Source organism: Camellia sinensis, chromosome 3 (genome assembly GCF_055761805.1).
Source record: "Camellia sinensis isolate YWXY chromosome 3, ASM5576180v1, whole genome shotgun sequence".
In the NCBI taxonomy this organism is placed as follows: Eukaryota; Viridiplantae; Streptophyta; class Magnoliopsida; order Ericales; family Theaceae; genus Camellia; species Camellia sinensis.
The window spans coordinates 211,728,270-211,753,145 of NC_138963.1; the positions used below are offsets into that span (position 1 = coordinate 211,728,270).

At 33.5% G+C, this 24,876-nt stretch overlaps 2 protein-coding genes across 31 annotated transcripts; one reads left to right on the forward strand and one right to left on the reverse strand.

Moving 5' to 3' along the window:
- Positions 1–439: 439 nt before the first annotated feature.
- LOC114318042 (potassium channel SKOR) lies at positions 440–12,251 on the reverse strand. Of its 30 annotated transcripts, XM_082922143.1 has the most exons (12): positions 12,094–12,237; positions 11,918–12,021; positions 11,730–11,784; positions 11,135–11,266; positions 10,847–10,985; positions 10,120–10,215; positions 9,724–9,766; positions 7,717–7,801; positions 6,813–7,031; positions 6,456–6,644; positions 6,086–6,230; positions 2,733–3,012 (listed from the first exon to the last, which is right to left on the reverse strand). In XM_082922143.1, exons 9-12 carry the CDS (start codon positions 7,020–7,022, stop codon positions 2,876–2,878), a joined length of 681 nt encoding a protein of 226 aa, XP_082778269.1. In that variant the 5' UTR covers positions 7,023–7,031; positions 7,717–7,801; positions 9,724–9,766; positions 10,120–10,215; positions 10,847–10,985; positions 11,135–11,266; positions 11,730–11,784; positions 11,918–12,021; positions 12,094–12,237; the 3' UTR covers positions 2,733–2,875. The 30 variants fall into 30 exon arrangements, 24 of the variants coding, with proteins under 24 accessions (XP_082778266.1, XP_082778267.1, XP_082778269.1 ...); XM_082922147.1 differs by lacking the exon at positions 11,135–11,266; XR_014365196.1 differs by lacking the exon at positions 2,733–3,012 and having other exon boundaries at positions 5,900–6,247; positions 6,813–6,932.
- Positions 12,252–16,671: 4,420 nt separating this feature from the next.
- LPAT4 (lysophosphatidyl acyltransferase 4) lies at positions 16,672–22,952 on the forward strand. The gene is made up of 4 exons (XM_028264882.2): positions 16,672–17,072; positions 21,131–21,749; positions 22,050–22,180; positions 22,417–22,952. The coding sequence occupies exons 2-4, from the start codon at positions 21,178–21,180 to the stop codon at positions 22,863–22,865; spliced, it is 1,152 nt and encodes a 383-aa protein (XP_028120683.1). The 5' UTR covers positions 16,672–17,072; positions 21,131–21,177; the 3' UTR covers positions 22,866–22,952.
- The last annotated feature ends 1,924 nt before the right edge of the window (positions 22,953–24,876 follow it).

Sequence of the window (24,876 nt, forward strand, 5' to 3'; positions counted from 1 at the left end):
AACTCTTTATCACCGCTAAAACATTAAGCACGTGTCGAGACACAGTCTTCTCCAAATGTTGGAATCGTTCTTGGATATCGCAGTTATGAAACTCTCTCAACACGTAGACAAACATTACAAAGCTTTCTCGAACAACTAAGCCATGTTCACGTTGCAGTACTTGTAACCCGAAATTATTTACTAACGTGTGACACAAAGACGCAAACACTTCTTTCGACATGCACACATTTTCCTCAAATCGACCGACATGACCTGCATATAGTTCAGTTATCCATGCATGCCCTGTCATGACCTAAACCCGCCCCTATAGGTTTAGCGTCATAACCGGCCAACAATCCTTAGATTACCAAAGGCCTCTAAACAGATTAACACATAATAAGGGACTGGGAAATAGATATATAAAACATACACAGTTCATTGAGCTGTGTAGACATACATGGGACAGGAATTTAAAACTTTATTTACACACATACATGATGTCATAGTAACAAAGTTTTGCATCACCATCACATGTACACATAGTCAAACTGTGACTTAGTCCGAGGAATGGTTATACAAAATCTTGTTCAAACCAATCAAAGAAAGTAGAAAACTTATACATAATTCACAAACTCGACTACCAAACTTCTCGGAAACCTCCTAAGGAGACACGGTGGTTGGCCGACACAAAACAGATCTTCAGGCTACTATTACTGAGCTTGGTCATGCACCTGATCACCTACATACATAGATAGTAGAGTGAGCGGGAGCCCAATGAATAATAACAGAGTAAAGGGGTTTAAATGAATGATATCCCATATCAGATTCAGAAAACAAATTCATTTTTATTTCAGAAACAGAAGTAGAAGCAGATTCATATTCATATTCTTGTTCAATTCATATTCAGAAATCAGAGTTCATACATGGTACATCCATTAGTTCTAACAGAACAGATGGTGGTTATGATTAACCAGTTCCATAAAAGAACCTCCAGATTCGGGTAACAAATAACAAATATGCTGAGCTCCATGATGAAGCCTCTGGTACGAGTAACAAATAACAGATCTACTAAGTTCTATGATGGAACCTCTGATACCGAATAACAGCTAACAGATATGCTAAGGATGCCACGAATACTTGCCAGAAATTGGACAATCATTCATTGTACTGAACATATCATTTTAGAAAATAGATCTTATTTCATCATACAGAAAATAAATAAAGTTGAACATAGTTTTACTAAGTTATTATTCACAGTTGGCTCCAAAGGCAGACAGACAGAGTTGATAGATTGAATAGCTTACGACGCGTAACCTACACAAACAGATACTAGATACACACTGAAACACACGCTCGAAAAATACTTAACTCATTACGTTTCGTTCTTAGTGTGTTTCTAAGTCTTATCCTCATTATTATGTCTTAATTAGGGCTTAGGAATGCTTAGGATGCAATGAGGATGCTAAAATGTGCTTTGAAACACTTAGCCAAATTTTCAAAAACATGATAGTTCGCTCGAGCGCAACATCTGTCACTTGAGCAGTCTGCAAAGTCTACAAAAATATTGGTTGCTTGATTATCCCGCTCAACAGGCGCTCAATGGTCACTTGAGCCAAAGACTAAGTAAACAGGGTCTCCATTCGAGCACAACTTCCTACGCTCAAACAGTCTGCAAAATTCTGTAAAACTTTTAGGAGCTCTCATTTTACGCTTGAGTGCAACTTCGGTCGCTTGAGTGGAAGGTCAAAAATAAGGGTGGTAGCTCGAGCGCAGGTTCTGCCACTCAAGCCAATCCTCAAACTCTGCAAAAGTACTAGGAGTTCGCATTCTCTGCTCAAGCGCAGACTTCACCACTGGAGCGGAAGGTGCAAATTTTGGAATTTCCAGATTGCAGTTCTAAGTTTAAACTCAACTTCAAGACTTCAAAACACATCATTTTGGGCCCAAAACTTGAGAAAATATATGTAAACTTGTTAAACAAGCCCAAAAGCATGCCAATTGTGCAAAATCAAACTTGGAACTTAAAGAACATAACATGAAGATAACATGCATGAATTGTCTTGGCTTCAAAGCTTTCAAAACATGATCAGATGAGGTGTTTAACTCAAAAACATGTTGAATCTTAGAACAAATCCAAAATGAGGACATGCAAGAGGAAATTCTTCGGAAAACAACTTTAAAACACCATGAAATATGTATGAATGCATGGCTTGAGTTTTAATTCTTCAATCTTAGCTTAATTCTTGTGATTCAACTCTTAATCCACTTGAATCCTAGCATTAACACACTCAATTATTTAACTAAAGAGTTGAGTTCTTACTTTAGCTTCTCATTTGAGCTCTAGTTGGTTAATTGTTTGAGTCTCCAAGTCCAAAACCTTGAATTCTCTACAAATCTCGTTCCTCTTCTTTGGTTTCCAAGCTCAACACTTGATCTCCTTCTCTCTTATGTTCTGGATACTCAAATGATGAAGATGATATCTCTCTAAGGTGTTGTATAAGCCTTATATAGGCTAATTAAGAGACTAATTAAAATTAGTTTAGGTCTAATCACCTAACATTATTTTATTCTAATTACTTTGCTCCAAATCGAATTTCAATTAAACCTACTATAAAATTCTAAAAATCCTAAATAACACATAAACCAAGTCAATTTCGTGATCAGATTCCGATAAGTAATTCGCACAATGAAACAGAAACACAGACAGATATTTCTACAATAGACAAATATAAACACAAATAACACAATCCACATGTAATTAACTCAGAATTTCCTCTTAATTACTTGTTAGGCTCATCATCACGCTTAATCAGTTACTTACGGATCGGGGTTATTACATGTCCGGTCAAAATAGAAGTGTGACATGGCGTCTTACACATGTGTTTTCGTACCACTCTTAGACATATTGGCATGCTTGAAGGAATGTCCAGTTATTTTGTTGTTGAAGCTGTATGGCCATTTGGTTAAGCATTTCCATTACACTATCATTGTTGCTTCCATCCCCGGTGTTCATCACGTTGATTTCAGTGACACCTACAACATTATGAACGGTTGAAATCAGTTTACATGTGATGGACTGGGCTAATATAATAACAGTTCCGAAATACATTATTCGACCTTTAAAAATTTTATTTTGCATGACCATGTTGAACATATCTAACAGACAAATACAATTGCATGTAATAATCTATCAAGTCATAATAAAAATAAACTGAACCTGCTGGTACTTGGTAATATACAAACCAAGAAATATTCAATTACATTACTAACACAACAAAACAAACGGTACAAAAAGCTATCAAAATAAATAAATAAATAAAAAAGCATGACACGACAACCTGTTGTTTCGAATCTAATTTTCATAATAAAAACTAGACACATATATGTATTCCATCATAAAAAAACACACACAAACATCATTTAGTGGAAGTTACGGTAGAGGTGGCCATGTATTCCATCTAATTTCCAAAGCCACAGGCACACATTCGACGTGACCATGTAGTGGAAGTTACAGTAGAGGTAAAAGAAGCCACGGTTTGTTTTATGACCATGTAAAAGACTAAATTACAACAAATAAGTTAACATGTAGATGCCACATCATTTAGAGTACAGGAATTGTATAAAATGAGAAATGTCCCCATTTGTTAATAAAAAATGGGGTTATACAAAAGAAAAAAATAGCCACCAATCGATTCCCAATTATCCTACTCAGAAGCTCTGATCATCTAGCAAATGCCCTGCACCAATCCCCAATTGGTGCTTGTACAGTTTCTTCCCTCCAATTCCACCTCTTTAATTTCAATTTCATACTAGCTCTGTGTATGTGTGTATTACCAACAATGGAATTGTGGATCTAGGGGTGTTTGCGGTTTGGATTTGGACGGTTTGCGGATCGGTTTAGACCTGCTCGCATCTATGCGGTTTGGAAAAAAGACAACCCGCAACCGCCCGTAGTGCGGTTTGTGGTTTGTGCGGATAGGGTTTGCGGATGTGTGGGTGGTTTGCGGATTGGACTTTTTTCTTCCAAAATTTATTTTTGAGTCTTATTTTTTTCTCATTTTGTAAATATTTATTTTGGGCCCTTTTCATCCCATTTTCTAAAATGCTCCAACATTAATAATTAATGAATTAAAACTTATAAAATTAAAAATACAACAAAATCAATTCGTAACACAAACAAATCATTCAAAATCTTCAATCAAATTATAAACTAACACAAGCATATATTTCAAAATCCTAAACTATAACTCCATATTCATTAAAGAATTTAAAATTCCAAATCACACTTCATCCGTGACAAGTTCAGTTATGTAACAATAATAATATGGTTAGTATTTATTCAATTTCAGTTGATATAATACTATTAGCAAATGTAATGCTAGAGTAAGTTCAAAAAATAAAGGGTGTTTTGTTTTGGACAAAAATATTTATGTGAGATATAGAAATGAAATCAATAGTTACGACAAAAATAAATAAATAAATAAAGTGCAGGCAGTTTCTTACGGGTGCGGGTTAAACCCGCAACCTGCCCACAACCCGCAAAGATGCCATATTTCAAACCGCATCCGCCCGCATTGTATTTGCGAAACGGCCCATTTGTATGCGGATTGGGCGGGTTGGACAGTTTTTGCGGATCGGCTAAACCGTTGCCCACCCCTATGTGGATCAACAGGGTAAAGTGGAAGTTGGGCACCTTTGGGCTGTACAATACAACCATGAGTATCTATTGAGCCACTTCCAAATGCAAGATCAAGTGTAAACATTTATAATAGTAGCAAATCTAACAGTTGCAGATGTAAGATAAAATGAAAAACTCGAGAGGAAAAAAAAAATGACAACTTCAACAACAACCACCAAAACAAAACAAAAAGGTACTTCAACATTTCTAACCCATCAAAATTCAGATAATTTTCCACATGCTTTTCAGTCTATAAACATATAAATGTTTTATCTTGCAAAACTCTAAAATTCAATCCATACACAAGACATATACACAGAATGTGGGAAAAAAAAATTGAGGACTCATACCCAAAAAGCGGCATACAAATGTTGCCCAGAATCAAAGAGATGAGGAAAAAAATGTAAAAAAAAGAGGTACGCCAGCATTTGTAACCCAACCTTTTTTACATACTTTTCTAGATGTTTTAACATTAACACATAAATGTTTTATTTTGAAAAAATGTAAAATTCAGTCCATGCACAGGATATATACAGAATGGCAAAAAAAAAAATGAGGACTTATACCCAAAAATCGGCATACAAATGCTGCCTAGAATCAAAGAGATGAGAAAAAAAATATATAACAGACCACGCCACTTTATAGAGATAAATTTTGTAAAGAAAACCCAGATTTAGATCCATCAGAATTGATGGACCATCTATCATTATACACTGGTTTTCCCACATGCCAAACAAACAAAGAACATCCACACAACAAAAAATTGGACGATTACTAAATCACCACTACAACAAAAAAAGATTTTTACGGTGCGCAATGCACAACGTAAAAAACTTTCTACGACGTGTAGCGCGCTTCATATTATAACCAATTATGGAAAGTCATTCATTTTCAATGACATGCTTCGTACGCCGTTAAAAACTAATTAACGGCATATTTTGTGCGTTGTTATTTTTTCTACGACATGTTATAGTACGCCGTTAAAAACTATTTAACAGCAGATTTTGTGCATCGTTGTTACTTTTTCTACAACTACTTTTGCACGCCGTTAATTGGTGAAACAAATAACGACGCTGATTGCGCGCCATAAAATATGTAATACAACGACTTATTATGCCTGCCGTAGAATATGCAGTTTTTTTTTTCAATTTTTAAACTCAACAGGTTCTATTTGACCAATTTTGTACAATTTAACAAATATTACAAACAAGCATCACAAAACATCAATCAACCACCAAAATATTGTCTGAAACATCAAAAAGAAACTATCCATAAATTATAAACGTTCAACAATTGTCTATACATTTCAAAAATTCGAAAACTATATCCTTAAGTTATCAACTGTACAAAAAGTTTAAACCATCCAAAACTATGCATATCTAACTTTCTAAACATATCAAGAACTATTAAGAGATTATCTAAAATTACCGACAACAGTTCCTATAGTAGTTGCAGCTGCAACTGTAGCAAATCCACTTGCTCTTATCACAGGGACGAGGGTGCCCAATGTATGTGTAAAGGCACCTAAACCCATGGCAATAGCTAGAGCAACTAACCCTGTTGCATTTCTTGTCTGCATGACAAAAGAAACTACAAGCAGGATATCTTAAAATTAACTCCATGAATTACTTAAATTCAGAAAGACAAGAAATCAAAGAAAAACTAAGTCGTATTCCCAATAATATAATACCTTCTTCTTCTTTTTTGTAAAATAAGCATTAGATCGAAGAATCAAGAAGCAACAAAGTAAAACCACTGAAAAGTAACCTGTTAACATAGTGAAAAGCTAAAATCATACCAATGGTGATCTTCCATCATAATCTGTCTTCTTAGGATCAGCTTCAGTTTGGATCAAACTTTTGAGTTGATACAGATCTCCATGATAAGCTGCACTATTAACTCTTAAAGCAAGTTTAGCTTCTTGCTTTCCAATATGATATGTGATATCAGATTCTAATTGCTTCACACAAACATTTGATTTTTTTCCCTGTCAACTTATACTATTTTAGGCATTTAATTCATACAAATTAATTAATTCGATAAAGTTTATGCAAAACAAATGAATATGCATTTGTAGGTATTGATGCCATAGGAGAAAAAGAAGTGCAAGAAACAACATAAGAGAGGCAATCACATTTTAGCACAACTGAATTACCTCTAGAAGGTTGATCAAGATTCTTCGCCCATCATGAAAATATATGTCAAGGATATTTGAGAATGGTTGTTTATCAAGGAGCAGAATCATACGTAGCTTGCAAACTCGAACAGTATAAGGCTGAGGTATGTTGCAAAGAATAGAAATTTCACCAAATAAATTGTTAGGTTCCAAATTAGAAACAATCTCTTCTGATCCATCTGACCTCATATTGACCTCCTATTGTACATAAATAGTCTTTTATCAATATTAAAATGCGATAAACTAGTAACGACTTTCCTAGGGAACTACTTATAAATACTCTAATTCAACATAATGGTTATGTTTCTAGAAATGTAAATGGCAATGGCAAGCAGGTGGGTTCAAGATAGGCATTTATTTCACAACCCTGTCTACAATAAACAAAAATTTTCAACCATGAAGATCCTTGAGCCCCTTTTTTAATGTTTGTTCTTCAAGTAAGTGTAATGAGAAAGAGAAGAAAGGTGAGCAAAGACCCAATTGGTGTTAAGTAGTAGTTAAATGTTTCATTTTGGGAGTGTTATGATTTAGATTAATTAGGATTAACCTCACACTCCAAACCACAGGGGCTGATGAATAGTACTGATGTCCACCAATAACAGGACTATATTTTGAAGGCAACTAGACTGAAGAAAAATTAAATAGAGTTCTGTCTATGTATTTTTGTTTAAATAAACAACTAATTTATGGTGACATCAGGGCATGCAACCGTAAATCAAAAAATAAATTAATATACCATACATAAGAATAAGGAACTGAAAAGTATATATCTAAAAGAAATAGAAAAAGAAGATAAAGAACGAATAAAAAGACACTAACTCACAATAATCAAATAAATATTAATAAACAAAAGTCAATACAAGATAGTATCACACCAGCATACCTTGACAAACAATATAAAATTGATCTATCACATTTCCCTGTTCCATTATCACTTCTCCTGTGAGAAAAAAAACTCCTCATGGACTCTGATTACCAACAAGAACAAAAAAATGATTGAGAACAACTCCATCAACGTATGTAAATCCACATTTGCTTATTCAACAAGGACAATCTTAATTTTGTAGTTGTAAACCAACACATACCAAATACCATATTGACCACCAAGACTAGTATCACAGGTAATGCAATTTTTAATTCATTTAATCATGATGAAACAGGAAGGCACATGAGTGCACACATACCAGGTTCCTAGATTAGATGAAATGATGAAAAACTCAATCCCCTTCCCCTCCTATGCAAAATCTACTACTAATTTTCCAAGTGAAATCAAATTATAATCATGAACACTGGTAAGTAAATGTTCTTTTCTTTTTTTTTCCTTCTTTTTTTTCTTTTTTTTTTTTAATAATTTGAACAAAAAGAAAATTAAGAGGCATGTATGCATACATTCACCCCAAAGAAGTAAAATCCAATCATGTTAGAGACAAGGTGCCCAATATCGATATGACTGAATGTAGATGTTATCATCGTGTGAATGCGTCTGCTTTTAAAATTCTCTAGTGAAATCTGCTTAGAGAACAACAATATATTATGAAAAAAACATGAATACATTACAAGCTTAAAAAGATTTTGTATGATAGTATGAATGAGAAAAACTAACAACATTTTATACAACTCACTGTAAAGTTCTTCAACATAAATTGTTGATCTGCAATCCGCCATAACATAAAAACAACTACATTAGTTAAAATCAGGCCCAAAACCACGCTATCAGGTGTTAGCCATCGAAGCTATGATTGCCTATTCACAAAACGGACATTGCTATTTACTTGCCCAAAAAAAAAAAAAAAAAAGAAGGAACATTATTTCCATATAGCAACACATTTAAATGGTCTTAAGCAAAAAAGGCCGTAGGAACACAAGCATGCAGGTGGCTTTGAATAATGAAATTATCTACTGCTTATGTGTTTGGTGTAAAGCTCAAAAAATAAAGTCAATTAAAAGCTTTGTAAGACAGAAATTATAAGACAAGAACATTGTAGGTGATACAGAATTGTCCAATAAAATGCAAACACGAGTGGATACAAAACCAAAGACATTTGTAGCAGAAGCAAAAGAAGTAAACATAACAGAAACTCCAATGTAATGCAATAATTGAAGAAACTGCTTCACAAAATGAAAAGAACAATTAGGGTCATAAGAGTATCATTTCAAAATAACAGAAACTCGTCTTTCTTTGGTGGGTTTTCTCCCCTAAACCTAAAAGAGGTTTTCATTTTTTAAAGTTTCAAGAATTAAAAACCATAATACCAAAAATCAAATGTTTTTATTTTGCACCTTTTTTGGGTAACAAAATAGAGCAGAAAGAGAAGGAAAAAGAGATTATCTTGGTGAGAATCATGTCAAGTAGTTCAGTTCCTGCTCTAGAGTCGGAAATTTCTGTTTGGTAAGTGGTAAAAACAACGAAATCAACAAAGAAAGAGGAGCGAGGAACAAATTAAAGATTCAAACCCATTTCAAATTTCAAAAATCAAAACCCATCAAACCCATCAAACCCATTTCAAAAATCACAATTTTATAAGAATCTAATGGATTTACAAAGGAATTTTTTTTTTATTGAAACTAAGTCTCCAGTGTAAATAATTATTGAAACTAAGGATTGGGTGCCATATTTTAACTATGGCTTGAGTTCTATTAGTTTCTGATTTGGTTCTAAAATTAGCGGAACTCTACAATAAATACTTCGGGAAACAAAAACAAAAAAAGACAACAACAACAACAAATACATGTTGTGACTTCAGTCAAAGGCATACAATCAAACAACCCTATCAAGGACAAGGAAAGGAAGAAAAACAAAATATAATTTTTGTAAGAAAAGGGAAAAATATATATCTAGAAAAAATAAAAGGAACTAACGTATAAGAAAGGAACAGAAGACGTTTCTTACCTCAAAAGAACAAAAACAATCTTTCCAATACCAAAAAGCTCACCTAATTACACCAATAGAAGAAAAAACATATCACAATTTTAAAGAGAAAAAAAATACACCAAATATTGTATAAAGAGATTTGAATACACTTCAAAAAACAATTCTACAGACAAGAAACACATTAGCTTTATTTCCTTCTTTTGATGTGTGTATATGAGAGTAAAAGTAAATGAAGTTCAACACAACGTCGACTATTGAAAATCCAAATCCACTTACAAAATTTATGTCTTGTTCATGGGTGGCCTAGGTTCTACCCAAGGTCACACAGGTTCTGTATTTTTATTTTTACAATACATTAAATTAAATAATAATAACCAAAATAGTTCATAGTTGAAAAGGAGACTATAAGCTTACTTCATCAATTCGAATTCACTATCTGGTGGCACAAAACTAATAGTCTTTTCTGAGTTAAGATGGAAAGTAACATCATCGAGCTCTATAGTTTTCCCACTGCACAAGGTAACATGGACAAAGATTAGGTTATAGAAAAGGCATAAGGAATCCATCTAGCAGAGACACAAATTAAAATTGCATGCTTAGCCAACCACTTAATCAACAGGGGCAAACAAGATGCAATGCTCAATACAACACCGAAATAGCTACAATAAAAGAATCAATTTCTGGGTTTCTATAAAACTGCAAATTCAAAAAAAATTAAAAATAATTAAAGCATTATCATCCAACATATGAACTAAAAAGTTCAAAACCATTCTTTCCTAGGAGGTGATAGAAGACAGTTTCTCAAAACAAATTAAAAAATATATATATATATATATATATTATTAACAAACCCAATTGGCAATTTAATTTTACTTCGAACATCTGTAAATTATGAAATATATCCCTTAATACATTTAAGAAAGCATGCAAAGAATATGTGGGAACAACTTTGGGAACATGGATTCACAACATACCTAAATAAGGAACTCGAACCAAAATCATTTATAATAAAACTCATAAATAAAATGACATATTAAAGGATGACAAGAAAGAAGCATGAGTTTGCTTAAATTCCAAAATAAGTGTACAGACAAATGAAAATGAGAGGGCAGTACGCAAAAAGGATGCCTTCAGAAGTTACCTCTTAGTAGGACATGATTTAATTTGCAACTCTTTCTCAAGGCCAATTTTGTCATTTAAACCCAACTTCAAATCAAGCATTCCAGAAAGAAAGCACTTCATCAGAATTTTCCCAGTCACATCACAACGCAAAACACTACCTATAATTACAAAAAATGTATGAGTGACCAAAATAGGAGCACATCAACCAAAATCCCAAAATATAACCTTTCACACCTTTTGACCACATAAGAAGATTGGCACTTTCCACAATATCTAGAAAGGAGATTGGAGAGAAAAATGAAATTACCTCATTCTTTCTATAAACAAGACCCTCTCTATGCCAACCAACAACACCTGTGACTTGTAAGGTTGCATTAGGGACTGGTTTATTTGCAAGCTATTTTTTCCCCATATGGCACCAAAAGTCGGAAAAAAAATCCTATGTATAATATTCACAAAAAAGAAGATAAAGACATTTCATTTTTCTGAGAGAACAAAATTTCAATATCGTTTAAAAAAAAAAAAACTAGTATCTAAAACCATTGCTGGAGAATGTCACAACGTAATCACTTTTCACACTATTTGCTAAAAATCAAAACTAAAAAACCCCAACCCAATCAACACCCCTGTCACCTCTCTGACTCCATCCCCATCCAATCTCTCTAACACATAAACACCAAATAGAAATATGCACAAAACAGGGATGGAAAAGTGGAGCTCTTAAAGTAACCTCAGTGTGCCAACATAGTTTTTTTTTGAGTTGGGAATTTTTTCAAACAATCCTTAATATCATATAACATTTACAGATTATCATCTATTACATATGTACAGATATATATATATATATATATAACATGTATATATAGATAAGAAATCAATATATAGGAGAGGATCTGACAGACCTGATATCACTGGACGATGGTGATCCCAAACTAAAAAAATTCCTATGTATTCATTCTAGATACAGAAGAGAAGAGAAGAGAGATCATGAGGGAATAGGAAGCGATAAAAAATATACAATCCCAACTATGCTCAGTCCAGTGTTTATTTCATGCTCGAAAAAATGACTTAAAAGATATGAGAACTATACCTGGATGTCGGAGGGAGATCTGTAGACGTCGGTGTTGTCACCGATGGGGAGTCGCCGCCGTTGATAGAGAGAGTGAGAGGGTGGGGAAATTTGCTGACGCTGGTCTACGAGAGAGATTGTGAGGGTCAGCGAGAGCGAAAGGAGAGAATGAGATGACAGGAGAGAATGAGGGTTACCTAGACGCAGGAGGGGATACTGCCTATGCTAGTGTTGTCGCCAGATGGGTACTGCACACGTCGGCGTTGTCGCCGCTGAGAGAGAGAGAGAGAGAGAAAGAGAGACTAGGGCTGGGTTGGGCATGAGAACGAATTTAAGCCCCGTTTTTTTTTGAGGTGTAATGGATGGAAGGGGATTTGGATGAAGGTGAGGTTATTTAGTATTGTGTTTGTTTGTAGAGTTGGGGAAGGAATTAAGATAGAAGAAGGGATTAAGATAGAGGTTAGAAGGGGGATTGAGATGGAGGAGATGAAGGTGGTATTAGAAAAATAGTGAGGGGATTAAATTTTTTTTTATTTTTTACATATTGGGATTTTTTTAAAAAAACATTAATGTTTAATTTTTTATATATTTTTTATTTTTTTATTATTTTATATAAAAATAATTTAACAATTCTTAAACTAACAACTATCATCAAAACAAATACAATTTTACTTAATCCCCTCACTATCAATCCCCTCACTATTAATTCCCTTACTATAAATCTCCTTCATTCTACATCTGAAAACAAACTGAGCCTTAAGGATTTAAGCTTTTAGGACTGTTTGAAAGTTTTGGTGTTTGGCGCTGGATTTATTTGTATTTTGGCTTTTTTTTTTCCCAATCGTATCTTTCACGACAATAATTGCGTGTCATGAAAAATGTAATATTTTACATGGCTAACATTTTGCGCGTCGTGAAAAGTGAAATTTTTAACGGCTGGCTTTTTGTGCGCCATGAAATGTTCAATATTTTTAACAGTTGGTATACGCGTGTCGTGTATAGTCGATGTATTAACGGCATGCCATATGCACGTCATACAAAGTTTTATTATTTACAGCTAACATTGCAAGCCGTAAAAAAATCATCGTTATTAGCATTCACGACTTACACAATAGACACGTCGTGACTGAGAAATTATTTACGACATGCAAAAAAAGCAAGTCGTAAAAGTGAGAAACCATGGCTTGCATTTACTGCACGTCGTTGATGTGATGCTGTAAAAACCCAATTTTGTTGTAGTGCACCCAGCAAATCGGGTTGAAGGACACGACATATATCCAAAACAAAAAAAAAAAATTAAAGTACCTGATGATCAGTGGTGGCGAGGATGGGATGGATGCAGTGTCACTTGCGATGTCCACTTCGGTAGACTTGGGCTGTGGACAACTTTGCTATTCTTCTTCGCCGTTGAGTGTCTGTGGTTTTTGCCTTATTCTTTCAGCGTCTAACCATGCCCTAGGTGAGAGAGTGCGTGGTTTGAATTGGTGCTTGTGTGAGACAAACAGATTGGCAATGGAGGTAATTTGGTAATTTGCACAGACGTTGAGTTGTTCCCCAACCATGTGAATGTTTTTTTGTCTCTTGTAGCTAATTTAGCCTATTTTGGAAGGATGTGGCTAAATTAGCCCAAGGCTGGATTGGCAAACCAAGGCTAAGTGACGTTGATTATTTAAATCATTCATCTTATAGTACTCATCAAGTCAATCATCTATGTTAAATATAAGATTAAGTGGATATCGGTAATCATATAATTGAATCACATTTATCTGAAGCAAAAAAAATAAATGGTTTATTCTTGAAATCAAATTGATTCTTCATTTTTTTCTTGACTGTGATTTCATTATATGACGATCGATTTATAATTAACCTTATTTTTTACCTAGATGATCTACTTAAGAAGCATTGGATGATGAACGATTCGAATTATAAAAATACACCACTGCCACTTAAGTCCAATATTAGACTAGAAGAAAACTGTGCCTTAACCAAAATTATCCCTTCCCTAAGTTAATGAAAATAGACTGTGCTTAGAATTGGCATCAAATTTACAAAATCATATGGTTTAATGAAAATAGAGGGTTTAATTTGTAGTAAGGTTGACACCTTGTGGTTTATGTTATAATTGTCCCAAAACATTATTATGTTTAATCGTTTGGCTGTACAACCAACGTTTTAGGGGACTTGGCTCATCACACCCAACTCAACAAAAAAAATAATAAATTAATTAATACACAAACACAAAGGCACCTAAATTGACATTGATAGCACAACATTCTTGGTCTTCCACTCTGCGAGAAGTAGTAGCAAAGCATCTTCAATTTTACACCTAAAGAATAAGATACCACCACTCACTCCCTCTCCCCCCTCTCTCTCTCTCTCTCTCTCTCTCTCTCTCTCTCACGCAGTGAGGATTCTCTCCTTGCAACTTCCGTGCTTGCGCCCGTCCTTACAGGCCTTCGGGTCTACTTTTAGGCCCAATTTTGATAATCCGAACTATTCATATTTTATGATTTATTCAGTATATCATACCTGTAAAAAATCAAGTTGATCGGATATCAGAAAGCATATGTTCAGAAAACTGTTTATTAAATTCTTTAAAAAATAGTGTTTAGTTCAATTTTTTAAACACATACTTTCTGATATCCAATCAACTTGATTTTTTACAGGTATGATATACTGAATAAATCATAAAATATAGACAGTTTGAATTATCAAAATTAGGCCTAAAAGTAGACCCGAAGGCCTGTAAGGACGGACACAAGCACAAGCTTGCAAGGAGAGGCTCTTGACTCCAGAGAAAAGCATAACATTGAATGAAGTGAAAGCTTCTTTAGCCAACTACTCAACCCAATGAAGCACAAAATATATTCCAAAATGCAATAAATCAAAATCATTCACCAGACAAGACTGGTAGGTATCGCCCAGTAAAACCACATTGGACTGTTGTTTTATTATAATAGAATGTGTAGATAGTTTTTAAATTTTTTGGTAAATTACTCTTAAGCTCATAAAATTTGAATTTAATACATATTATTATTTGATGCTTTAGAAATTACATTAATCCATCTATTATTATAATTATTTAAACAGAATGAAAATATTAAACTTATATATTATTTTTTTTTTCTTACTTTGCTTTATTTACTTCTTCTTTTACTTTTTTTTTTCTTTTTTTCCCTGTTTCTTTACTTTTTTTTTTAAATATAATTTCTTTTATTTTTTTACTAAAACTTGTTGCCTTTTATGTAAGTAAGGGGATTTGTGAAATGAGACTATTAACCACATGGATAAAAATATAATTTTCAAAACTTTAGAGTGTGAGATGTAATTAAATCAAATCTCAGGATGTGTCGTATAATTTATCCTAATTTTTTTATTTTTTTATTTTTTTTAACCAGGTGTAAATATTCTTTATTGTACTATTAGATATTGTCGATCTGCCTTAGAGATGACAATTTGCATGGGCTTTTCCTATTCTGACGAGATGAGACTTGCTTATTCGATCCGTCCCACCTTTCTTTCATTTTATTAATAAGATATGTTTTATATATAATTTTTTTTTATGACTACATATCTTGGTCAATTTATTCATACCTCGATTAATTTTAAAACTTACATAAAGCATGTATATAGTTGAATTGGTTAAATATAATAAGATTAAAATAATAAAATATTTATATATTTTTCATTTTTCATATTTCTATTTTCATAGCTGTTATAACTCATTAATTATTCTCCTATGGTGAAAGAAAAATTAAAAAATTAATGAGAAGTGTAAAAATTAATTACAATTTAATAAGAATATCTTTTAAATTGCAAACACGGAGAGAGAAGACCTCGTTTAGGAATTAACTATTTTAGTTAATTTTTTTACAAAAACATGTGTAAAAAAAATTAAAAAAATGACATAACAACTTATAATAATTGTTTGACTAAAAATATATCATTCCAAACTAGGCCTTTTATTTTTCCTATGCAACTCCCAACCATTGGCGAGAATTGTGATCGTGAGAAATGGTGAAGGGGCTGGTGGTGATTAGAGAGGATGAGAGGGATTGAGGATGTAAGGCGGCATGGTGGGAAAGTTTCTGCTATAGTGTTCAATGAGAGTTATCGATAGTTAGGAGTTACTGACCAAAAAAAAAGAAGGACAAAATATATAGAGAGAGTAATGTAGACCACTCAAAAAAGAATACATTATTTTTACCTCATTTTAATTTTTAAAAATATATAATTAACTTTTTTGTCTGCAAATATGTAATTTTCTCTCTCATGAAAGCATGATAGGAACTTTGAGAGTTGTCCTGAGTGATTAGTAAATATACACTTCACACAATTGTTTAGGTTCAGTTTTTGAATTCAGGCTATGAGAAAGAAATTTCTCATAAATTCTTTAGTCCTGGAGCCTATTTTTGCTCGGACCGATGAAGAAATTAGTTGAGATGTGCATAAACTGACATGGACACCTTTTACCGTAGAGAGAAAAAAAAAACACGAATAAATTATTACAGTAATACTACAAATTCAAACATAAAACTAAAAAAATATTCAAAATTTTACATTAATAACTTAAATTTATTTCATATATGAATCTCACACTTTATTAATTCATATATGAATCTCACACTTTATCAAAGCAAATTCATTTTTCAATAAATTCTGAGTCATAATTTATGGGACCTAGCTTTTTTGAGGTTATTATCAACATTAACACCTTCAATAATTTTTTGAGAAAAAAAGACAATATATGTTCCAAATATATCTACGAACAACCCATGCGGAGAAGGTCCAGCTGGAGCGAAGTATATTCCAAATTTCACTCCAATAAAGACTAACCCCCAAAAGTGAGAACCCACACCACTTCACGTCCGCATTAATAACATAAAACCAGATTTGTTTCCACCAATCAAAACACAGTACCAATTCACCCTCCATTCTCATTGCACCTTACTCAAAATTCTTGACTTTTTCCCTGAAAAACATCGGGCACGATCGCACCTAACCCTAGCTCTAAAACATGTGGATATAGTCGCTGTTGTATTGGCCAATTTTGTAGATATTATTTCATATACATATAATACAGCTCTCCGACTCTATAGTAGATATAGAAGATAGATTACACGCGAGATTTGGATTTGGATTTGGATTTGGATTTGAACTCCATAGAACAGAACAGGTACAAAGATCTTCTCTTTCCATAAATCTATGCATGTATATATGTATATATGTCTATGGATTCATTGTCTATATGTCTTGTTCGGATCCTGTCTTCTTTTGACTTTCTTTCTATAATCCGTTTGGTTGCTCAGAAAATGTTAAGTGTTGTTTGTTCGTTGCTAGTGATTTTGATTTCCTTTTCAGTTCCTTTGTATGGATTGATCGTTGTTTAATGTTTCATTCCAATGGGAGTTACCTAGTAGGGAATCTTCCAGATTTGATTAGATTTTATTGAGTAGTGTTTTTTAGTTTATCTGCAGATTTGATTTAATTATTTTTTATTTTTTATTTTTTTTCTTTGCAATTACTGGAAGTTTCTTGATCCGTCTAAATTGGAAAGGATTAGCCTTAAATTAAAGCTTTGGTGGTGTATAGTTGATGAGAAGTAACCTCACAGTTGAAAATCAATTATTAATTTAGGAAGTACATATTGTGCTTGTTTTTCCTTTTGTCAATTTGGTTTCTAATTAAATGTGAGGAATTAAAATGTTTATTATTAGAGTATTTTCTATTTAAGGCCCAAGGAAATACAAATTAAACTGAGCATATGACCAGTCTTTTTATTTATTATTTTTTTAATACTGATCTTGGGTGTGTTCAATCATATTAGCTTTTTAAGCTCTCAAATTCATGGCAATTAAGGAGGCATATTAATGTTTTAGCTCAAAATTTTAGTTTTGTTGCACTTAAAACATTTTCCTTTGAACTCTTAGTTAGCAAACATGGGATTTCAGATTATAGAAAATGACTAGTTAGAAATATGGAAAGGTAGCCGATGCTTTACTAGTGAATGTATCTGCTTCATTTCTTATTTGGCCCGATATGGTCTAGTAATTATTGATCATAAGAGAGTAAAAATTATTAATTAGTAGAATTGTTGTATATTTATTTCTTCAAGTTATGGAAGAACTTGTTCATAAGTACGCATTTTCACCATAGAAGTTGGACTACATATGTATCATACATCCAAGGGCGATTTAAGTTTTTATTTTTTAATTTTTTTTTCAGAAAAAAATAAAATATGTATTATACCTAATCTAAATCATAACAAAGCTCCAAATCTCCTTCTTTAATCCTAAATTATATTATATATTTTTTTTACAAAATTGTGTACATTGTAATGTAAACTTTTTAACTCTAATTAATACTACCATCAAAGGATTTTCTCGAAAAGTTATTAGTTAATAGATCAAAGAAGAAGAAGAAGAAGAGATTGTTAAGTTATAAAATACTTATTTTACATGACTAATTGTATATGTTATTGAAAAACAAATAAATTTAAAGGATAGATTCCTGATGATGACTATGTATGTTGATCATAGGAATATGGCACAAACATTTACTCATTCAATTTTGTAATATTGTGATACAAAATAGACGCTCAAGTGCTCAACCAAGGCTTTTAATATAAACATAGATGGGAAACCCCAACAAGTAATTGTGAAGGGGTAGATGTCCTCAATATGGTCACTCTAAATCATTGACTTCATCCAATTCACTTTTATTATGTATGACTCTTGAAAATACTACTTTAAAGTGCGACAAAATTTATAACCTTTTAGATTTAGTACCTTATAGGACAGTCCAAAGTTTTTACTTTATTGGAAGTCCAATTTGTTAGAACATTTAATGATACAATTGATTTCATTGTATTTATGAAGATGTGTGCTTTTTATAGTAGGGTATAACTAGAACTGGTAGTGCTCAATGTACAAGCATCAGATGTGTGGGAATATTTTTTCTGTCAAAGTTACATGTATGGAGGTTTGTCTTCTTAAAGTGATGCTCTCTATTAGTTAGTAGGTGTGGCTTTATGGTTACTAATTACTAAAAAGTGAGCTGTATGAGTTGCTACAATCTCCGTTATTTAATTTTCAATGTTGATAGCTCAGCTCATAAATTACAGTGATGGTGTAATATTTTTTTTTTTTGGATAAGTAAGTCATATTATAACCAAAAAAGGAAAAATATACAATGAAGTTTAACACACAGCTTTTGATGGGAACACAAAAATAAACAAAATAAACTACTCCATCAAAAAAAACAAACTGAGCTTATAGAAAACAAGCACAACATTCCCAACAAAATAAGGATTCAGAATTTCCTTCTAGCATTCTTCAAGTCATGAAGTTTCGCTTAAAGTTTTCTTCTGTTATCCTCTTTTGAAGTCTCCCCATAACTAGGATCACTTGGAGATGGACTCCCTCTATTTCTCAACTCTTGACTTGAATCTCCATTTCCTAACTCGTCCATATCACACGATTCAAGGACATCAAAGGCATTAGATGTTGATGGTGTAATATTTGAATACACAACAAGGGACAAAGATCATCTGTATATCAGAAGACACTCCATTTTTATTTTATTTTATTGCAAAGTTACAGAATAATGGTGAATGTTAGATTTGGTCTAAGAGATTAAAGGCATCAGTTGTTTACTAGATGTTTGTTACGACACTGGTCGTTGCTCATCCATTGTGGTCAAAATACAATTTCTAAAGAAAGGAAGAGATAAAGAAAATCAAGAAGTGGGAAGGAAAGGCGTCTTGATGAGAACTTTTACTTAAATAAATAATAGATTTAATTATTATATGTTGCAAGAAAATTTAACGATCTTTACTGTTAGTCATTATGGCAGTGCCCTAAGTTTGTGTCACAACTTGTATTTTTTATAGTTAAAGAAATGACCATTGATCCTATCTCTTGTTAGATGCTACAGATACAATTGCAGATGTTTGTTATATGCCTGCTCATTAAAAGAGTGTGTCACACTTGTTCATTAAAATGAAATATCTATACCAGCTAAATTGTATTTCGATTTGAGTTTGTGTGATTTGGATGGCCATAATCAGTTCTGTTTGTGATACTTATTTTATTAATATGATTATTGTTGTTCCAAGTCACCTTGTCATCGTTAGTGTAGAGAAGATATTTGGCTATTTGGCTATTTTTAGTTGTTATCTAACCGTAAACATTTCTAAGATAGTGGTGTGCCCATGTCCGACGTGCTGAACACCGACACTCATCAGACATTTATCAACACTCATTGTACAGTTCTTGACAGACACTTCCAACACACGTTAGACACATGTCCAACCAGGGGTGGGGGAGCATGGGCCCAAGAGGGGCACATGCCCCTTCCCAACTTTCTATAATTTATATTTTAGTATAGGTTTATAAATAGTTCTTCAATTTGCCCCCTCTAAATTTAAATATATACTATTATTTTTTTCTTTATTTTTATTTTTTTCTATAATTTTGCGTTGTTCAAATGTTTATTTTATGATAAAAGCACCTTTATGATGTTATAAAGTCTACATTTAAATGTTTATTTTCCATTCTTTTTGATAATGCTTGCTAATTTATTCTTATTGATATTTTTTTCCTTTTGTGACGATGTATCTACAAATATGTAGAATGATTACTTCTTGTTTGATAAAATTTCTTAATAAAATACTTGCTTTCTTTGGAGATAGTTATTACAGTCTAAGTTAATGTTATGGTTAGATGAGGGTTAAGTTTGTTAGGCTCACAGTGGGTCAGAACACTGTTGTAGATATAACATTTATTTTACTATTGCCCCTTCTGAGTCAAAATCCTGACTCCGCTACTGTGCCCCACTATGTTTTAAAACTTTTTAAGGCTCGAACTTGCTTTGGACACATGTCTATTGTGTTTGTGTCGTGTCATGTGTCTTTGTCCATGCTTTTGAGGTTGTCATTTCTAGGCCTACGTTTTCTCTGTTGGCAACACTCATAATTGTATATTGTGTTAATGTGTGGCTATGTGATCTTCGTGATATAGATTCTTGCCATTACACTTGGGCCTTGGTCATGTTTTCATTCCCTCTTGACACTTATAGCGAGGTGCATCGGGATTTGTCTTCTTCTTTTTGTTTTTGTTTTTTTTTTTTTTTTTTTTTTTTTTTGGGGGGGGGGGGGTGGGGGGGGTTTCGCTTTTTTCTTTTTAAAGTCATAAAGAACACCCCAACTAAGTACAAGGTACATTGATATTGCAGGTGCTATGAAGATGAAGGTTTGAAGCCTGAAGTATCTGTTGGGGAATATGGAAGTTTGCCCACCCCTTAATTCTAATGTTGGCTTAAAACATCGCCCTTTGACTCCTTTTAGGGTTTTTAGGGGTTTGATATGTTTAGTGATTCTTCTTTTAACTGCGTTTATGTTCTTAGTGTATTTTGCTCCTATTGTTGTATTTTTGTTACGCTTTTTCAGCATTCATTCAAGTAGGAAAGCAATATATTTCCTTCTTGGATTTTGGCTATCTTTATGGCCGTACTTATTTGAAAAGATAAATAAAACTAAAGTTGTCTTTTCTGGAGAAACTGTTCCAACAAGGGAACGTGTTTTACTTATTGCCAACCACAGAACTGAGGTTGATTGGATGTATTTATGGAATCTTGCTTTGCGGAAGGGGTGCTTGGGCTGCATCAAATATGTCCTTAAGAGCACTTTGATGAAACTACCTATCTTTGGCTGGGGTTTTCATGTTTTGGAGTTCATCCCAGTGCAGAGAAAGTGGGAAATTGATGAGCCAATTATGCACCAAATGCTTTCAAGTTTTGCTAATCCTTCGGAACCCTTGTGGCTTGCTGTTTTCCCAGAGGGAACTGATTTTAAGTGAGTTCTTATTTCTTGTTCTCTGTACATGCACCCTTCTAGAGATTATATCATTTATTGTTTTTTGTTCTTATAAAGTAACCTAATACTGTATTGATGCTATTGATATTAAGTTAGCTTTGGCGAGCAAATAGAGAGGTTTGAAAGTTATGGAGAAATCATGGCATCCATTTTCATGTGATATTCTGTCTGCATCTTTTATCCATCAAGGGCATGTTTTCTACTTGCAACATATCAGTTGTCAATGCTATGGACCATTGTCATACTCATATAAGATCAAATTTCTTCCCTTCTTTTCAGCGAACAGAAGTGCAAAAAGAGTCAAAAGTTAGCGGCTGAAAATGGATTACCTGTATTGAAGAATGTTTTGCTTCCTAAAACAAAGGGTTTCTATACTTGCTTGGAAATTCTGAGGGGCTCCTTGGATGCAGGTTGGTATTTCTCTACAAATGTTGTTAGTATTTATTATTGCATTCATTTGAGCCGTATGGAAGAACAATATTATTGAAAAACCACTAGTTATTAGTTCAAGTGGTATCTCCCACACTATATGCTGCAATTTCCTATGGAAGGACACAGCAATCCTTGGTTCTTAATTGCTTTGCAAGCATAGTTTTCTATAGCTCCTCCAAATATTTTTTACATTCTTATTATTATTTTATTACAGTTTATGACATCACTATTGCATACAAGCATCAGTGCCCTTCTTTTGTGGACAATCTATTTGGTTTGGATCCTTCGGAAGTTCACATTCATGTTCGTCGTATCCCTATTACGGAGATGCCAGCATCTGAAAGTGAGACTACTACTTGGTTGATGAATACATTCCAGCTCAAAGATCAGATGCTGTCAGATTTCAGTGATCATGGTCATTTCCCCAATGAAGGAACAGAAGGAGATCTTTCACCGTTGAATGGCTTGGTAAATTTCACACTAGTTGTTGCTTTGGCAGGCATATTTGTGTTTCTTACTTTTTTCTCAACTATTTGGTTTAGAATATACGTAGGTTTATCTTGTGCATACCTTACTTCTGCCACATATCTCAATTTCCAACCATTTCCAGTTCTAGGATTTGTTAAACCAATGTTTTGTAGTGAAAAAACCAAGAAGTTATAATTTGTCCTGAAACCCTTTTAAATGACAGACAATAAATTTTATCTCATTGGCTTGATTGCTCAATCTTTAGCCTTGAGTGTTTCTCTAGTATTGCCTGTCCTGTGGGCGAATGTTATGTTGAAATTTCTAGCATTCTCTACACTAGCCAATTATTCTCCACTGGAATGATTATTCTTCGTTACGAAAATGCTTGATCATGTCTTCTTTCTTGTTATGCACTTCACAGAGACACAGAGTGGGCTTATCATCCACAAATGGTTATCAAGTTTAAGTTTTCTCATGTGGTTTATATGCCATCACTACCTAATTTGGGGGTTAGGTCTCTTTTTTAAGCTCCACCATTGTAATTACTGTCATGGCTCTCATGATCATTGCTAAAATTACTCATCACCAAGGCTTTCATATGACATGAGTTTTATGAAAATTGACAGGTCATTTGAGGATGTACTTAGATTCCCAATGATCTTTTGGGAATTTTTCTTGAATTATTAATTGAACTCTAATTAAGCCAAGAGAACTGTTCAGCGGCCTCTGTGGCATTGGGCTCATTTGAACTGTAACATGATATGAGCGTATTTAAATTGCTTTCATGATGGCAGCCAAACGTTACTTCTTCTCATATATAAGAAAGGTTTACTCTAGCTATTTTGGATATTACACGGTCGTAACACTTGGGATTACTGATTTTCAAAATCTTCAGATCTTAGATCTTAGATCTTAGTTGGTTATATTCTTCTTGTCTATTGAATGTCATTGCCATCGAATGTGAGGTCATGGCATGGCTCAATTAACTTACCTTTTATTCCTCATTGAATATGTACTTCATCTCCCCTGTCCTGTTACAGTGGTAAAAGCATCATATGATGCAGACATGGCTCCATTAACATCCCTAGATTATCATCACCTGCATTGTTACCTAATGAGGTAATAGAAAAGGGGACAAGAAGAAGTTTGCTAATTATGCACAACATTATGAATCTTTTCTGGGCATTTTACAGTTATTTTCAATCTTTTTTCAATTCCAATTTGCTTTGGTTGTTCATAATACACTATTCAAAATGCATATGTGATGTATTTATCAAAAAAATAAAAATAAAAATGCATATGTGATGTAGTAAAAAGACGTGTAGGTGTTGGGTTTAGTCTGCATGGTTAAACTGACTTGAAATTGAAATTGAACAGGGAAAAAAATTAAGTGATTTGGTCATCCACATTAGATTACAGACTGTAGACCACATAAGATTAAAGAGAAGGTGTGACCCAAATAGGTGGACAAATGCGACTAAAAGACTCGCCTTCATAGCAAGGTGTAATGGCTCCATCTTCCAAGCTATAGATACCCATGTCTTTCTCTCCTCTTCTTCCTCGCTCGAAAGCTATAGTTAAGTACCCTTCCCAATAATCATCGGTGTAGTAGATACAATTAGGCTCGAGTCTTGGGAATTTAGAGGCCTCCTCCACAAAGACGGAATCACCATCACCCACTAACAAGGCATTGTCTCCTAAGCTCTTCAGCTCTACAAAACTCCCACTACTTGAATCAATTTGAAATACTTAAAACTCGCTAGTCCCATAATCAAACTCCTCGAATCATGCCGCGTTTGGTCAGACTAACCAGTAGACGTTCATCTCTTCCATTTTCTTCTTCTTTTTCTTCTTTTTCAACGAGCATAAGCCATGGAATTTGTTGGAGAGGCTCATTAAAATTCTCCCTGGCTACAAATCGCCATGATTTGCACACTCCGCCAGAAGTGGAAACATCTTTCAACAAGTGATCTAAACAAGTAAAAATTTAGTATAACTGTGATACTAATGACATGATTTCACCAATAAACAATAAACCCTACATGTGAAGGGTGAACTCACTGTTTAGGTGCGACATATACATGGAAGGCATATGCATAGAAGGGTAAATGGTGAAAAATTATTAGACAATGATATCGATGATGTGATATCACCAACAAATGTGTGAAAAGTGAACCCTACTTTTTAGGTGCCATATATACATAAA

Coding starts and splice junctions, on each gene's coding strand:
- LOC114318042 (XM_082922140.1), bottom strand. CDS start 7,022: ATGAGGTCAGATGGATCAGAAGAGATTGTTTCTAATTTGGAACCTAAC. Junction 6,645..6,812: donor TCTTGATCAACCTTCTAGAG/GTAATTCAGTTG, acceptor ATAAGTTGACAG/GGAAAAAAATCAAATGTTTG. Junction 6,231..6,455: donor ATGATGGAAGATCACCATTG/GTATGATTTTAG, acceptor TTTGTCATGCAG/ACAAGAAATGCAACAGGGTT.
- LPAT4 (XM_028264882.2), top strand. CDS start 21,178: ATGGAAGTTTGCCCACCCCTTAATTCTAATGTTGGCTTAAAACATCGC. Junction 21,750..22,049: donor CCAGAGGGAACTGATTTTAA/GTGAGTTCTTAT, acceptor CCTTCTTTTCAG/CGAACAGAAGTGCAAAAAGA. Junction 22,181..22,416: donor GAGGGGCTCCTTGGATGCAG/GTTGGTATTTCT, acceptor ATTTTATTACAG/TTTATGACATCACTATTGCA.